The sequence below is a fragment of the Aedes albopictus genome, chromosome 2, assembly GCF_035046485.1.
Source record: "Aedes albopictus strain Foshan chromosome 2, AalbF5, whole genome shotgun sequence".
In the NCBI taxonomy this organism is placed as follows: domain Eukaryota; kingdom Metazoa; phylum Arthropoda; class Insecta; order Diptera; family Culicidae; genus Aedes; species Aedes albopictus.
Window position 1 is genome coordinate 127,074,277 of NC_085137.1, and position 16,906 is coordinate 127,091,182.

A 16,906-nucleotide genomic window follows, 5' to 3' on the forward strand; every position below is an offset into this window, starting at 1 on the left:
ATCCCTAGCAGAAATTCTTGAAAGAATTTCAGGTGAAATCCATAAAATGATCCTGTAGGAGTTCCTGCTAGACACTGCTGGGAGGGAATCCTAGAGGAATCCTTAAAAAAATCTTAGGAGAAATCTAGAGAGGCATCCGTAAGGATTCCTGGAGAAATCATCGAAGGACATCCGGGAAAAATCAGTTAAAGAATCTCGGGAGAACTCTCTGCAGGAATCTCTGAGAGAGCCCAGGAAAAAGTCCCGTAGGAATCTCTAAACGTATTTTGGGATGAATAGCTGGAAGAATGCCAGAAGGAATATCGGGTGAAATTCCTAAAGGAATTCCGGCCATAAACAATGAAGTTTTCGGATGTGGGTGAATGTTATAGCTCCTTGCACGCCTGTTTGATCTTAAAACTGGACAATGTTCGCGCTCGAGAGAAATCGCTAAAACAATCTCAGAAAGAATCAATGAAAGAATTTCGGGAGGACTTCGTGAACTAATCCTGAGTGGAACTTATGGAGGAATCCATGAAAATCCCATGAGAAATCCCTGATGGAATCCCAGAAGAAAACCCTGGAAGAGTTCTGGAGGAACCCCTAAAAAAAATTTAAAATATTCCCGGTAGGACTCCCGGCAAAATACTCTGAAAGATTTCTGAAGGAGTCCCAGAAGAAACTTCTGAAGCAATCATTCAGGGAATTCCTGAAAGAATCCCCAAAAAAATCTCGGGAAATTTTCGTTTCGAACATTCGACCAAATGGCATTCAGCTAAATGACAAGGCACCTAAAAAAATATCAGTGGAGGAATCCCGGGAGAAATCTCAGAAGGAATTTCGAGAGGGATCAATACAAGAATCCCAGGAGGAATACCTCTTGGAATTTCGGAAAAATGAATCTCAACGGAATCTTTGACATAATCTTGGAAGAATCCCCAAAAAAATAGTTTTTGTTTTTTTGATAAAATTACTCAAAAGTTGGAATGGAAAATCTATTTTCTAAATAGGCAGTGCATGATTTTAGAGTGAGGTGGGCCAGGGTAAGTGAAGCATGAATAAAAGTAGTGCGAGAAAATTTTCTTGATTTTTATCTCAAGAATTCAAATAACTGTCTACTGGCAAGATGTATTTATTATATATCGCTTAATTCAAAATATAGAAAAAAGTGTCTTCAGCAACATTTTTTGCATGATATACAGCTTTGCCGCAGAAACCATTTAGTTATCGTGGCGTAAGTAGAAAATAGATTTTTTATCTAACTTTTGAGTAAAATTATCAAAAAAACTTATCGAAAGCTACTGCTAAAATTATGTAACAACTTTGTTACATGACATTCACCATCGGGTACGTGAGCGTGGAACGGGATCAAAGGAACGCATGACAGAAGAATTCCAAGGGAGGCCAAGGTGTTGGCGGTAATACTGCAGCAAGGTATCTGGCAGAACGTGGAACGTTACAAACAGAAGCGGAAGCAACATGCCGGCCTCTCTCGGGAGAAGACACGCCACTTGCAAGAAGTGGAGTGCGAGGAACTGGAACTGCTGTGCAGTTCTCAAGAAACACGGAAGTTCTCCAAAAACCTCAACCCATTCCGCAACGGCTTCATGACGAGAGCCGAATTCTACAAGGATAATGACTTCTTAATGGACGGACGTCTGTTGAAAGGTGGAAGCAGCACTTTGATGCGGACCTAAATAGCAAGGAGATCGAAGGAAACACCTACGTCAGTGCAGTTGAGAACGGAACTGATCCCACGTTGAGGGAAGTTGAGAATGCCATTCACCAGCTGAAGCCAACCAAAACAGCTGGTATGGATGGTATCGCAGCTGAACTCAACAAGATGGGTGCAAAAAAGTTGACCACCTGCCAGCACTGATTGAAAGCTATAGGATCTGGGAAAACCAACAGCTACCGGAGAAGTAGAAGGAAGAGGTAATCGGCCCCATTTGGAATGTGAGCAAATCCATAGTATCAATCCGGATTCATTGACGGATGGTTGATAGTGGAACGTACGACAAATCCTCCAGGAATGCCGTGGCCTGTCAACTTCAAGGAAGCATACGACAGTATCGATGAACGAGAACGACTTTTCTGCGAAGCCTGATCTCGGTGTGCACAACTGCGTAAGGGTTTCGGATGACCTATTAAATTTATCTGAATTTCACCGAGGACTTCGCATGATGACTGATTCTCATACTCACTCTTCAACTAATCTTTGGAAGATTTGAGGAATTCTTACCTTGGTCCTTATTAACGTCTGGAAACAATGTGACTCGTGAAATTATATATAAACGAATAACACTGGTAATCGATCTTTCCCCGTGTTCCATCGGCAAACAAACCACACATGTCCAGCGCATGCAGCAATCATTCAACATGTCCAGATCCTTGCGGAATAACTTCACACGGTCACCATCAGAACGAAGCGATGGTTGATGGCGGCAACACACCTGAGCCCACCAGTCACAGCCAGCAGAGACTCCACAGACTGGGTACACAACATGAAGCTAATCACAAAAGCAAACTCCACTCTTGGCCCCTTGGGTAACTCCCGAATGCACAAGTTCAATCATTGACACCAGTCAGTGTGTGTATCCTCCTGAGCAGCTGCGGCTTGGTTTCCTACGGCCTGCTGTAGCTATAGCAGGGGAATTGGTTGGCGACTCATTTTGATTTGATTTATTATTTATCACGTAGAAACGATCCCGATGAAAAGGGGAGAGACGATAGCCGTCGTCTGTTGGTCCTGCCTGATTCTGGATGGCAATATTGGTCTTTTGTTCCGATATAGAGTTTATTGCTGCTAATCCATGCATCAGGTGCCTACCCGTAGTGTAAATATACTGGAATTGAATCAGCGAAAATGTATGTTTGATTAACTTACTGCCCCGAAAGTCAGGGAAGTAAGTGGTGTACAAGTTTATTGGCTTAGTAGTTTGAGCTAGATTCGTTACCACATGGCTACCGCTACTGATTCGTATATTGGAGGCCCCAAAAACAATTCCTATGTCGCAATATATCAGATTATATACCTTTGATTTAGCAATTCCAAAAGTCTAACATCGCATCTTTTCTCCGTTTTCTTCCCACTTTCAGGTCCACCTCTCGCTATGCCGACCTGGAGAAACCCAAGAAGAAAAAGACACTCAGTTCCACCAGTCTAGTTTCCATACCGAACACAATAAAGTTAAGCATGTTAAATAGCGGTTTAATTTCATTAGGTAAGTCTAGCCCATTTACACTTCGTCCGGAGAGGTCCGGAGTAAACGCGCGCGCGCCATTATTTGCGTGGTTGATAAGATTGATCGATAACGACCTGCTCGGGCTGGGTGGCACCCTGCTTGCAGCAGCATACTGCACTGCCTGTGGAGAGGTACCCTTGCAGCAGCAGCAGTTGATTTGCATTGGCAGCCATCGTTTTCTTCGTTGCTCCCCACCCGGTAAGATTATAATGTTTCTAATGAAGTTTTCTTGTCTTTTTTTTTTCGTTTGTTAATTTCACTGCATCGGACGGGACTGACACTGCCAGACAAAGTTAAATTATCAGCCAGAGGTGAGTGTTGTTGTTGATAGTGGATGAAAATGGTATTTTTTCTAGTAGGGCTTCTCTGTCGTCTTGGTGTTTTTCTCCCAAAGAAAGGAAGGTCCCCAAGCGTTATAGGTTTAGTCATTAACAAGTTGAATAAAATAAGTTGTATCAGAAAACATGAAACAGTGTTTGAATTGAACCCTATTCCACTGTAATTTTAAAGTTGTTGATATGTAAATAGAAGAACTGAAAAATCTTGTTACGGTCGCCATATCAAGCATTTAGTTGTGAGCAGTTCCATTTCAATTCGATGATTGTTTTTTATATGAGTTGCGCAAACACTTTTTATGGCCAAAAAAGAACAATTTGTGTAACACTAGTTTATAAAATAAAACGAAAGTCGTGAACTTCTGTCAACTACCTAAATTTTTGAAGCACAATTTAGCGCTGATTTCGAAACAGTGCTTCCAAAAATTTTAAGTAGAACAGTTTTTGAGTTTAAGCTCAATATCGAGTTTTACAACTTTTTTAAATAGGAAATTTACTAAAATTCAAATATCTTGCGTTTTGTTCAACCAATTCTAAATCTTTTCCATAAATTAAAAGCTGAACATAATACCATTCGATCATCTGAAAGCAGGTTTTGTGTCAGATTGATGAATTTCAAGATATTGACGAGTTTTAGGGTCAATCTCCTTAAATTTAAGCAAAATTTCCAAAAAATATGTGAAGAATGCTGTATTTTTTTTCAATAAGAAATAAACAATTTAAAAATTCTTTCTCGACGTTTATTTGATATATTATATGTAGGCGAGTTACAGTAAAAAAAATCAGCTCAATCGGAACATTGATTACGGAGAATGAGATGTGTGAAGTGAGCGACTTTGCTTAAAAATAGAACAAAAATCGATTTCAAATCATCAGCCTTGTACGGAAAGTCGAAAAAAATTCCGCTCTACAGTAATTTTTTTCCTTCTCGTTTTAGAACTCAGGGCATGATTCTACACCAAAAACGATCATTAGCTTACCGAGTTCAAAAATGCTGTAAACTAGTGTAATCAGTTGGTCATTTTGACTCTACTCTTACTTTTAAGAAGGGCTCAAGCAAAAAAATCATTGAAAATATTCAAAACATATATCTTATAAACGGTTTGCCCGTTTGATGAGATGGCTAAGGCAGTATTTTAAACAATTAAGGGAACTAGATGAAAAATGTATACACTGTAAAAAAGTCATATATTTTATTATAATAATTAAAATAGCAGTTTGAATTGAATTACCCTAACAAAGGTATTTTAGTCTTTGTTTATGTTAAAGCACGGACACAAATTTCAAATTTCTTGTTTAGGACAACGTAGATGGAGCACATAGTTCACATTTTTGAGAGCACCGTTTTCAAGAACCGTTAAACGGATTTGGCTGAAAATGCAATTCGATGTTGACAATGACTGTTTGGCATTTTCAGACATATCCGTTGAACGGTTCTTTAAATCGGTCCTCTAGAAAAATGTGAGCTATGTGCTCCAAATACCTTGTCATTAAGCACCCGTAAGGGTTCGGATACTTGTTAAACTTCTCTGCTAATTTTCTATTGGACCATTCAAAATTTCGTACCCCTTTAGTTGGTTTCAAGAAAATACTAGGAAGTATTTGGGGATTTTTTATTATCGTACAAATTGGTACGAAGATTCTCAGAATTAAATGATTTTTTTTTTTCACAGGTAGGGTTGAACAAAAACTAAATTGAAAAAAATTTGGTTCGCCTTATTTTCCGGAAAACTCCAGTGGAAATCCTCAGACACCACCTACTGTGCGAAAAATCATAACTTAAGAACGAAGCATCGTAGACACAATTTAATTTAAAAGACAATTCACACCGTCTTCAGCCAGAGGCTGCACAGACTGAACATTACACTATTATTAGACAACGGACAACACACAAGAACACCCAGTGGCCCAGTGGAGAATTTTGTAAAATCATAAGCAAATTTTCTCAGCAATTGGAAAAAATATGTAAAATGAAAATTCTCTTCCAAAGTTGGAGAAACTCGGTTGGAAAAGTCGAAAAAACTATTTAGGAAGTCCGGAAAAATTCTCAAAAAAAAAATGTTTTTGATTGGAACTACATAAGCTATGTTCTGTGAAATTTTGAAGATGTGATTTTTCTCCGTTCCTGAGTTATGACCAATTTTTTGGAAATTGTCCAGATGTGTTATATAAGCCGTTTTGTTTGAAAAACCATAACTTAAGAACCAAGCATAGCAGACACAATGTTTTCGTAAGCAATTTTTCTCGTAAACAAATTTTCTCAGCATTCCAAAAAAAAATAAAAAAATGAAATGGGTTTCCACAATATTTTCCACTGTTGAGAAAAAATTATTGGAAAAGTCGGAAAATTATTTAGGAAGTCCGGAAAAATTCTCAAAAACAATTTTTTTTGAAAGGAAATTTTATAAGCTATATTCTGTGAAATTTTAAAGATGTGTTTTTTTTTCGTTCCTGAATAATGACCAATTTTGTGGAAATTGTCCAGGTGTTGGTTGATTTTCGATGGTCTTGATTATTGATTTGTACAAAAATGATCATTACCCAGGAACGGAGAAAAGCTACATCTTGAAAATTTTACAGAATAAAGCATATAAAATTTCATTCCAATTTTGTTGGGAATTTTTCTGGACTTCCTGAATAGTTTTCCGATTTTTCCAACCGATTCTCCTCAACAGTGGAAAATGTTGTGCCTACGATGCTTCATTTCCACAAAATTGGTCAAAACTCAGGAACGGAGAAAAACCACTTCTTGAAAATTTCAAAGAATATAGCTTATGTAGTTCCAATCCGAATCATTGATTTTGAAAATTTTTCGGACTTCCGAAATAGTTTTTCCAACCGATTTTCCTCAACTGTGGAAAATGTTGTGGAAAACAATTTTCATTTTGTATTATTTTTTCAATTGCTGAGAAAATTTGCTTATGATTTCACAAAATAAAAATGTGTCTACGATGCTTCGTTCTTGAGTTATGATTTTTCAAAGAAGGTGATGTTTGTGGAAAGTGTTGGATTTCCACTGGAGTTTTCCGGAAAATTAGGCGACCCTGATTTTTTTTAATTTAGTTTTTGAATGATTTTTTTTTTTAAAAAGACATCAAATGTTTCCTACAGAAACTTTTCCTGGGAGTCCTAACAAAAATCCTGCAGGGATTTATCGACAAATTTCCCCAACGATTCTTCAAAAATCAAGGGAATTTTCTAGAAAATATTCGAGAAACTCTCCCACAAATGATTTTTTCAGACAATCTTTCCTTGATTCCTTTCAAAATTGATCAGTGGTATCTTGCAGTAAATCTTTTATTGATTCCTTTCTAGGGGCCCATATAGCCACAGCTGTAAAAGCGTGGGTATTCAGCAGGACCATGCTGGTGATGACGGGTTCGATTCAGGGTCGGTTTGGGAACTTTTCGTGAAGGAAATTCCCTTGACTTCTTTGGGCATAGAGTATCTTCGCGCCTGTCACACGATAAAGAAACTCTGTGTTTATAACTGTGGAAGTGCTCGTAGAACACTGAGTTAAGCAAGCTTTGTCTCAATGAAAACGTTAGGCCAAGAAGAGGAGAATTCTTTTCAAATTTTTCTCTGTAATTCTTTTGGAAAACTTCGAATGGGTTGCTCAAGAAGCTCCTCTATGAATCTCTTCAGAAATTCCTCAATGGTTCTTTTTGAAGCTCCAACAGATTTTTCATCAGAAATGCGTCGAGAATCTTCAGAAACGTTAGTAGAGATTCCTCTAGAATACCCTTTCGAACTTTATCTTTGAATCATAAACTATTTCGAGAATTTTTCGAAAAATCTTCCACGAATTACTTCAAAAATTCCTTCCAAAAATTAAAAATTCACAATTATTTTAAATTTTTCCAATGATTACTGCAAAATATTCTCCAGGAATTAAATCACCGATCTTTTCAAAGTTGCTTTCTGAAAATTCTACGAAAAAAACTCTTTTTGGGATTCCTTCAGAAATCTCCTGTAGGTTTACTTAAAATATCTCCAGGAAGTCCTTCAGAAAATTTTTCAAAGATTCCTTCAGAAATAATGTTTCAGTAATGCTTCAAATAATTTTCCAATGACTGTGTGATGTTTTTCTACGGTTTCTTCTGAAGTTCCCAGAGATTCTTTAAAAAGAAACTCCTCCATGGAGACAATTAGATATTTCTGAAAGAATTTCTGCAATAACTTTCCTAAGAATCACTTCAGAAATTCCTCAAAAATTCGTCCAAAAAATCTTCTAGTGATTTCGTTCAAAAACCTTCCATAGATTTCTTCAAAAATATCTATTTTTTAGGAAACCTTCCAGGAATGTTTTTTAGAAATTTCTCCAGCGATTCTTTAAAAAAAATCTTTACGGGATTCATAAGGAAATTTTCTGCAAGGATTCCTTCAGAAACTTCTCTAGGAATTCTTTCGGAAATTTCTCGATCACGTTAGATTTTTTATCATGGATTGTTTCAGGAATTCATACGTGAACTTCTTCAGAAATTTCTCTGGAGATTGCTGTTTTTTTTTTCAAAAACTTATTCGAAATTTTTTTCCATTGATTCTTTTTAAATTGCTTCAGGAATGCCGTCAGGTATTTCTTCAATGATTTCATTGGAAATATTTGCAGTTATAGCCTGAGGTAATTTAAACAAATCTCTTTGAAATTTCGTTATGAATTCCTCCTCAGTTTCTTTCGGAGGCTTCTCCAAAGATTCCTCCACAAATTTATCCATAAACTCCTTCACGTCTTCTTGCAATAAATCTTCCAAAGATTTATTAAGAAATTCCCTCTGGGACTACTCCAAAAGTTTATAAGCGTTTTTCCAGAAATTTTCCAGAAGAGGATTCTTTGACAAACTGAAGAAATTTCTCTGTTTTTTTTTTCAGAACTTTTTCAAAAATTTCACCAGAAAACGTCTCATTTTTTTTAGAAAACTTTTATAGATTTCATCAGAAATTCCTCCGTGGATTTCTAACGAAAATCCTCCAGGGATTCCATCACAAATCTTTCAAAGAACCTTCAGGAAACTTGTCAGGGATTTGTTCGGAAATCAGTCTAAGAATTCGGTTTGAATTTTTTTTTTGAGGAAAATTTTTAAAAATCTCCCAAGAATTGAGAATTTTCTCCAGGGATTGTTCCAGAAAATCTTCCAATGTTTTTTGTAATCCCTCAAGAGATTTTTCGAAAAATCTCTCAGGAATTATTTCGTAAGTTTCCTTCACAATTTTCTTCAAATATTCTTCTAGGGGTTTGCTCAGAAATTTCTCAAGAGAACCTCTTCAAATATTTTCCTTTGATTGCTTAAGAACTTCTTCCATGAAATTCTTCAGAAATTCCTTTACAGTTTCCTTCAGAAATTTCTTTTCAGATTCTTCCAAAAAATTCTAAAAGAATTGCTTTAAAAATTCAACCAGGAATTTCTTCACAAATGCTTCTTCATATTTTCACTAGCAAATCCTCCACAAGTTTTTCAGATAAAGATTCATGAAAATACTTCCGAAATTTCCCCACGAATATTTTTTTTTTCAAAGAGTCCTCCAACGGTTCCTTCAGAAATTCTTCAAGATTCCTCCGAAAATCTCCTAAAAGACACATTTGAAAACCTCCCAAGCGCTTATTCATAATTTCCTACATGGATTCCTTTAGAAATTTCTCCAGAGATTCCATCAGATTTTTTTTTCAAAACGACTTTCAGGATTTTTTCCAGAGTCTAAGGATTCCTTCAGAAATTTTTCGAAGCTATTATTTGAAAAATCTTCCATGAATTTCTTAAGAGTTTCCTCAAGAGATTCTCCAAAAAATTTACCAGAGATTCCTGTAGTAATCATTTAAGAGATTCTTTTTACAAGAAATCTTTCAGGAATTATTTTGTAGATTTTTTCCAAATATTCCTTCAGAAATTGCTCAAGAAGATCCCTCTAGGAGTTTTTAAAGGTGTTCTCTTTGAACATTTTCCTTTTATAGCTATAGAAATTCCTCCATGAAATTCTTCAGTAATTTCTTTAAAGTTCCCTTCAGAAACTGATCTTCAGATTCTTCAAAAAAAGTGTAGCGTGATGTTAAAACACTCATAAATAAAAACAAAAAAAAATCTTCAAAAAATTTCGCCATGAATTCTGTTAAAACTTACCATTGATTTCGTTAGTTATTGCTGGATGGATTCCGTAGGAAAATTCACCAGGGAATCTTTAAGAAATCCATCTGTATATTTGTATCTGGAAAATCTTCCACGGAATCGTTCAGAATTTCCTGAATCGATACCTTTAGGGTATCTTCCAGATTGCTGATCTTTTTTCCAATTAACTCGTCGAATTTTTTTCAATGGATTCTTTTCAAATTTCATCATGAATGCCTTCAGGAATTTCTCCAATGGTTTCGTTGAAAATTTTTGCAGGCATGTCAAAAAAAAATTAAACAAATCTTTTTAAAATTCCGTAAGAAATTCTTCCGCAGCTTCCATCGGAAGTTTCTCCAAGGATTCCTTCAAAAATACATCCAGGAATTCCTTCAAGTATTTTTTCAAAAATCTTCTAGGGTGCATCCATTAAGTGCGTCACGCTAAAATTGGGGATTTTCGACACCTCCTTCCCCCCTTACGGGTTTTTCCTATACCTAATACATTGCTTGTCACACATTCACAAACCCGCTCTCACTAAAGAATTATCAAGAAATTTTCTCAGAGATTACTTCAAAATATAAGCAGTTTTTCCAGAAATTTTCCAGAAAAGGGTTCTATGAAAAACTGAAGAAATTTCTTCATGTTTTTTTTTTCAGGAATTCTTCAAGCGATTTCTTCAGAAATTCTTCTAGGATTTCCCCCGAAAACTTCTCGGTTTTTTTAGAAAGCTTTCCGTAGATCTTGTCAGAAATTCTTCCATGGATTTCTATACAAAAAAAATCCTACTGGGATCCCATCAGAAGTTCTTTCGAAGCAGCTTTCAAGAAGTTTGTCAGGGATTTGTTCGGAAATTAGTCTAAGAATTGCTTCATAAATTTATATGCGGAATAATTTGAAAAATCATCCATGAACTCCTTGAGAATTTTCTCCAGGGATTGTTCCAGAAAATCTTCAAAGATTTTTAAAATTCCCCCAGATTTTTTCAAAAAAAAATATCAGAAATTATTTTTTTAATTTCCTTCACGAATTCTTTCAAATATTCCTCAAGAGATTCCCTCGGAAGTTTCTCAATAGAAAGTTTCTCCAAGGATTCCTCTAGAAATTCAACCAGAAATTTCTTCACGGATGCTTTCTTAATATTTTTTTACTAAAGATTTCTCCAAAAATTGTCCAGATTGATTAAAATACTTCAGAAATTCCCCCACGAATATTTTTTCCAAAAAGTCCAACAACGATTCCTTCAGAAATTGTTCCAGAGATTTTTCCGAAAATATCCTAAAGGATTCCTTTGAAAAACCTTCCAAGGGTTCACTCATAAATTCCTCCAACGATTCCTCTAGAAAATTCTCCCCCGAGCAAAGGCGGATAACAAAGTGATATCGCTTTGATAATAAACTGTGTTATCGGTGTTATCAATTTGTTATTTTTGTTATCATCTTTTTCAATTGATGATAACCAGATGATAACAAATTTAGTTATCGATAATTTTGGTCTATCGCGATAACACAAAAATACTAAATGATAACAAAATATGTTATCTGTTTCCATACGCATATTTCAAAGCTTTCCAAAACTGAGTCTGATGAACCTCGAATCTAAAAATAGATTCCGCTTTCCACCTTCAATGCGACTGCAGTTCGAAAGCGTAGCCTTTTATTACTCTCACTCTCAATGAGTCTCGTTGGTATAGGGGTATCGGCTGCGACCGACAATCACTCGATCAGGGTTCGAGACCCGCCTGGGCGCAATAGTTGAAAACATTGGTTGTAAATTATATGAAACTTTTTTCAATAGGTGAAGATGTCGGTAATAGTTATTTATGCAACAAGTTGCAAAATGATGATTTTTTCAGCACGAGTCGTACATTTATCCAACGAGGCTTGCCGAGTTGGATAAATACGACGAGTGCTGAAAAAATCGAGTTTTGCAACGAGTTGCATACAAAGTTTTTTTGTAATTACGAAAAACACCCATTTAGTGCGATCTTTTCTAGCTACACAAACATCTATTAGAAGGAATCACGTGCGCGCGCTCATGCTTGTCGGCGTAGTTTTTCGTTTGATCAGGTAGGCTCTGGTGTAGTAGGCGCCACCAATGATCGAGCTCCCGTTGTCAAACAGTTCTACATGGGAAAAAGCAAAAGCAGATTCAGCAGCTACACTTGATTTGTAGTTTGAATCCGAATTGAAATCGTCCTGATTTGGATTCGAGCTGCTCAGTAGATGTAGAGGCAGAAGCTGAATCTACGGAAGGCAAGGGGGTAAGTAAAAAGTGCAGCAGAGCAAAAGTGTCGAAAAGTGCTACTTTTCAGCACTCTTAAGAGTGCCGAAAAGTAGTACTTTTCGGCACACTTGCATTAGGGGTGAAAAGTAGGCCATTTCAGCATACTTCAGCCAACTGAAATGTTCAACTTTTCACAACGTAATTACAAAAAGTAGATTTTTACTATTTTGGTCGATAAAATAGCACTGAATGATAACTAATTGATAACAAAACTAGTTATCAATCAGCTGTATTTTTTCATGTTGATAACTAAATTTAATGTTGAACAAAATATTGTATAACACAATTAGTTATCAACTTGAACTCAATGATAACTTAACTTCTTATCATTTTGGTATTCGAGAAGTAAATATGAGTTATCATTTTTGTTATGTTGGCTCTTAGTTCAACCTAAATGATAACAAACTCAATTACACTAGTTTACAAAATAAAACGAAAGTCGTGAACTTCCGTCAACGACCAAAGTTTTTGAAGCATAATTAAGCGCTGATTTCGAAACCGTGCTTCAAAAAATTTAAAGTAGAACAGTTTTTGAGTTTTAGCTCAATATCGAGTTATACAACTTTTTAAAATATGGTATTTAATAAAATTCAAATATCTTGCGTTTTGTTCAACCAATTTTAAATCTTTTTCCATAAATTACAAGCTGATTATAATACAATTCGATCATCTGAATGCAGGTTTTGCGTCAGATTGATTAAATTCAAGATATTGGCGAGTTTTGGGGACGATCTCCTTAAATTTTAGCAAATTTTCCAAAAATATATGAAGAAATGTATTTTTTTCATCAAGAAAAAAACAATTTAAAAATTCTTTCTCAACGTTTATTTGACATATCAGATGTAGGCGAGTTACAGTAAAAAAATTAGCTCAATCGGAGCATTGATTACGGAGAATGAGATGTGTGAAGTGAGCGACTTTGCTTAAAAATAGAACAAAAATCGATTTCAAATCATCAGCCTTGTATGGAAAGTCGAAAAAATTTCCGCTCTACTGTATTTTTTTTCCTTCGCGTTTTCGAACTCAGGGCATGATTCTACACCAAAAACGATCATCAGCTTACCGAGTTCAAAAATGCTGTAAACTAGTGTTATCAAACGAATGATAACCAAGGTACAGAACTTGTTATCATTTTGTTATCCGCCTTTGCTCGGGCCAAGGATCCCCAGTTTTTTTTTTTTTTTTTCAAAATGGCTTTCAGGAAATTTTCCAGAGATTTCTTCATACATGAGTCTGAGGATTCCTTCGGAAATTTTTCTAAGCATTTATTTGAAAAATCCTACATGAATTTCTTAAGAGTTTCCTCAAGAGATTCTTCCAGAAAATTGTCCATGGATTCATTTAGTAATCATTTAACCCTTTAGAGGCGACATTTTCGGCTCACCGGATGCAGTCTCGCTGGTCTAGAATACGTTTGTGAATGTCGGTTTTCTCGAATGGGTTAACGTGACTCATCCGTCTCCAAAGGGTTAGGAGATTGTTTTCAAGAAATCTTTCAAGACCTTTATTTTGTAGGTTTTATCCAAAGATTCCTTCAGAAATTGCTCTAGGAGATCCCTCTAGGAGTTTTTCAAGGAATCCACTTTGAAAAGTTTCCATACATTGTTTTAGAAATTGATCTTAAGATTCTACCAAAAATATCTCCAATAATTTTATTAGAACTTATCACGGATTTCCTAAGCCTGTTCTTCGTATTATGCCAAACGACGTTATGCCAAATGGAGTAGAGCCCTTCACAATATTGCTCTATAAAGTCCTCCAAAGTTTCCTGTAGAATACCTGCAGATTTATTGAGAAATTCCACCAGAGATTCTTAAAAATCTAGGGATTTCTCTGGTATCTCCTCCATTGCTCAGAATTTCCTCAAGAGATTTTTACAGAAATTTCTCCTTCAGAAAACCTTACCTAGATTAGTTCCAAATCTGCTCAATTGGATACATTCAGTAAATCTTCTGAAGATTCCTTCAGAATTTTCTCCAACTTTTTTTATAAAATATCCTTCTTTCTTCCTCTTTCTTTTGAAATTCCTACAGAACTTTCTTAAGAAATACCTCTAGAGATTCCTTCAGAAATATCTATAGAGATTCTCCAAGAATTTTTTTTAGATTTTCTCAGACATTTTTTTTTTAATTCTTTCAATTACTATTTCGGGGATTTTTTTTCGCATAATACAATAATGGATTTCTTAAGAAATGTCTCCAAAGTTTTTTTTTTTGAAAACTCTTTTAGTGATTCCTTAAGAATATCCTCCCAGTTTTTAAAAATTTCATGAATTCCTTCAATTTTCCAAGAATTGCTTTTGAAATTCTTCTAGAGATTCCTCCAGATATGTTTTCAATGTTTCCATTTAAAGAATAAACTGATTTTATTCAAGAAATCAATTCCATTTTTTTTTTAATTTAGAACCTTGACGCAGTGATTCACGAACGCGAACATTTCAAACTATTTAAAATGCACTTATAATTCATTCCACGAAATTCAACTCCACCACTTTCGAAGCCATCAGGGAAATCACGTTCACAAAATGCTCACTCGAGCACAACCGTGGTGCCCCGCGCATCAAGACGACACAGAGAATTCTATTGGAAAAAGCGCCATCACAATATTCCTCGAAAGAAAAATGCCATTTCTCAATGCGATTTCCGCATGTTTTTTTTTTTCGTTTTTTCTTCTATTTTCCTCCCTTCCAGATGAGAAGAACCCGCTCTCGCAGACGATGCCGGACAAACCGACCGAGCTGCGGCACTTTGGCAAACTGTGCGAGCAGCGGCGGAAGTTCCCCATCCTGTACAAGCTCGAATTCCAGACGGCTGTGAAGGTGGAGACCAATACCTGCCGGCACGCGACCCGCAAAGCCAATGCCCACAAGAACCAAAATCCCAAATGCATTCCATACGACTACAACCGGGTCGTGCTCGGCAAGTACGAAAACATCCCAGACACCGACTACATCAACGCGTCCTATGTCGATGTGAGTACGCTGCTAGTTTGTAGGGAGAAATCCGGAAGGAACTCCGGGAGTTGGGGTGGCTCACCGAAGTTGGACATGGCAAATTCTTAATCTATTAAAATTCATCGAACATTTCAAATAATTGAAGTTGTAACCGCCATAACCAATGGAACTGAAAACGTTTTCTTTTGCAGTAGAAAGCACATTAGCGCCTTTTGATTATTTGTTTTTTTTACAAGAACAAGCCACCCCACTATCCGTCCTTCAGCATTATATATATGTAGAAAAATTCTGATCAATATTCCATCATTTATTCTTTCTTCCCGGAACAGAGCTTACTGAAACCCAATGCATACATCGTAACCCAGGGACCAACCGAGGACACGGTGCTCGATTTCTGGCGGATGGTGTGGCAGGAGAACTGCAGCGCAATTGTGATGCTAACGAAAACTTTCGATTTTACCAAAGTAAGTACTTGTACTCTACAGAGAGAGGGGGAAAGAGAAAAAATCCCACCCGTGAAAGCGATAACTGATGTACCAACTGAGGTGGGTGACATAACTCGCAGCCACACAGGTGGATCAGAAAAATGTAAGGATTTTTTTTGTCTAGTTTTTCGGGGAACTTTTCAGTGCAGTGTACCAACTGCGTTGTACCTGCAGCTGCAGCAGCAGTAACACACTAAAAGTTTGAGCGAACAAATCGTGGTACATCCTGCGGGAGCTGGAACAAACTCTGCTTTTTAATTAAAAACGAGATTCGACATCTAAGTTCTGATTTTAGTGCGCAAAGGGATTTACACATTGTAGTAAGCGAATTGGACGGGAATGCTATGTAATGCATAATGCATATCAACGGTACTTCGCGAAGTTGATGGTATTGACAACTTGAATGGTGCTTTCTGTAGCATCTATCCCTACCAAAACTTATGATGGAGGTATCTGTTCTAGAAATAGAGAGCAGCCGATCATCGTCTGAGTTTCACGAAGTTCGGTACATGGAACTGTAGATCTTAGAAGCTGTAGAAGCCGAAGGCACCATCGACGTAACGAATTGTTCGACGAGAAACGCAGCAATTATGGAGGAGAAAAATGCTGAGCGGGCGGTAATGCTTCAGTATGTAACCCGGCAGAGCGTTAACACGGTGCTTCATTTACCGTTATTATCAAAAAAATAAACCATCAAAACCTGAAACGCCATTCTCTTTCTTCATCATTCCTACACCTCTGGACAATCTTTTAAAAAAATCGTTAGATGAAATTTTGAGTTACGTCCTTTTAAAGGGCCTAACCCCTAAAAAATCAGGGTTTCTATAGAAAAACATCATATTTCATAACAGAATCATGCCTTTGTCAACAAAATTTGAAACGCCATTCTCTTTCTTTATCATTCCTACACCTCTGGATAAATTTTGAAAATAATCGTTGGACGAAATTCTGAGTTACGCCCTTTTAAAGGGCCAAACCCCTAAAAAATCAGGGTTTCTATAGAAAATCATAATATTTCATAACAAAAGCATGCCTTGAAGTCCCAAATAATAAAACGTACTATTAATAATGCTACAATTTGATACTATGTGCTAATATTGGCTATTTGTATTGATGTTTGTATACAAACTGGCCATTACGCTTATATAAGGGAAGTATTTTCAAACATGTAGGAAGCAATCATGTTTGTATCAATTGCCATTCATAGCGTGGGACGTATGTTTTTTGTATTGCTTTTTCAAAGACAAAACAAGCGATGGCATGTGCCTATCTCATTCGTTAGATTTATTGGTGAATGCTGTTTTCAATTAATAAACATTACCGAAGAATAAACGTGATTAAATGAAACTAAGTTTTATAATAATTCTACTATAAGTACTTGTTACCCTTAAGACTCTCTTCAGAGGTGCTCACTCTCCCTCAGGGTCGGCTTCTGACGAGGAACGCTGATCAAGAAAGCAAAACGCACGGTCTCCTACTCTACACTATTATTTATTCGGGCACTCTACTCACAATTGTGTATGTG

The 16,906-nt window shown here is 36.4% G+C and overlaps 1 protein-coding gene across 4 annotated transcripts in view; it reads left to right on the forward strand.

Annotated features, from left to right (window-relative positions):
• LOC109420026 (receptor-type tyrosine-protein phosphatase kappa) overlaps nucleotides 1–16,906 on the forward strand; it is a 651,236-nt gene that overhangs the window by 545,175 nt on the left and 89,155 nt on the right. For all 4 annotated transcript variants that reach the window (XR_009997479.1, XR_009997481.1, XR_009997480.1 and 1 more), the window contains 4 exons: nucleotides 3,079–3,203; nucleotides 3,512–3,535; nucleotides 14,634–14,914; nucleotides 15,226–15,360. Coding sequence is in view for 1 of the 4 variants with exons in the window: in XM_062850369.1 (XP_062706353.1) it covers nucleotides 3,079–3,203; nucleotides 3,512–3,535; nucleotides 14,634–14,914; nucleotides 15,226–15,360 (565 nt within the window). In the remaining 3 variants the exon portion in view is untranslated. The remainder of the gene's footprint in view (nucleotides 1–3,078; nucleotides 3,204–3,511; nucleotides 3,536–14,633; nucleotides 14,915–15,225; nucleotides 15,361–16,906) is intronic.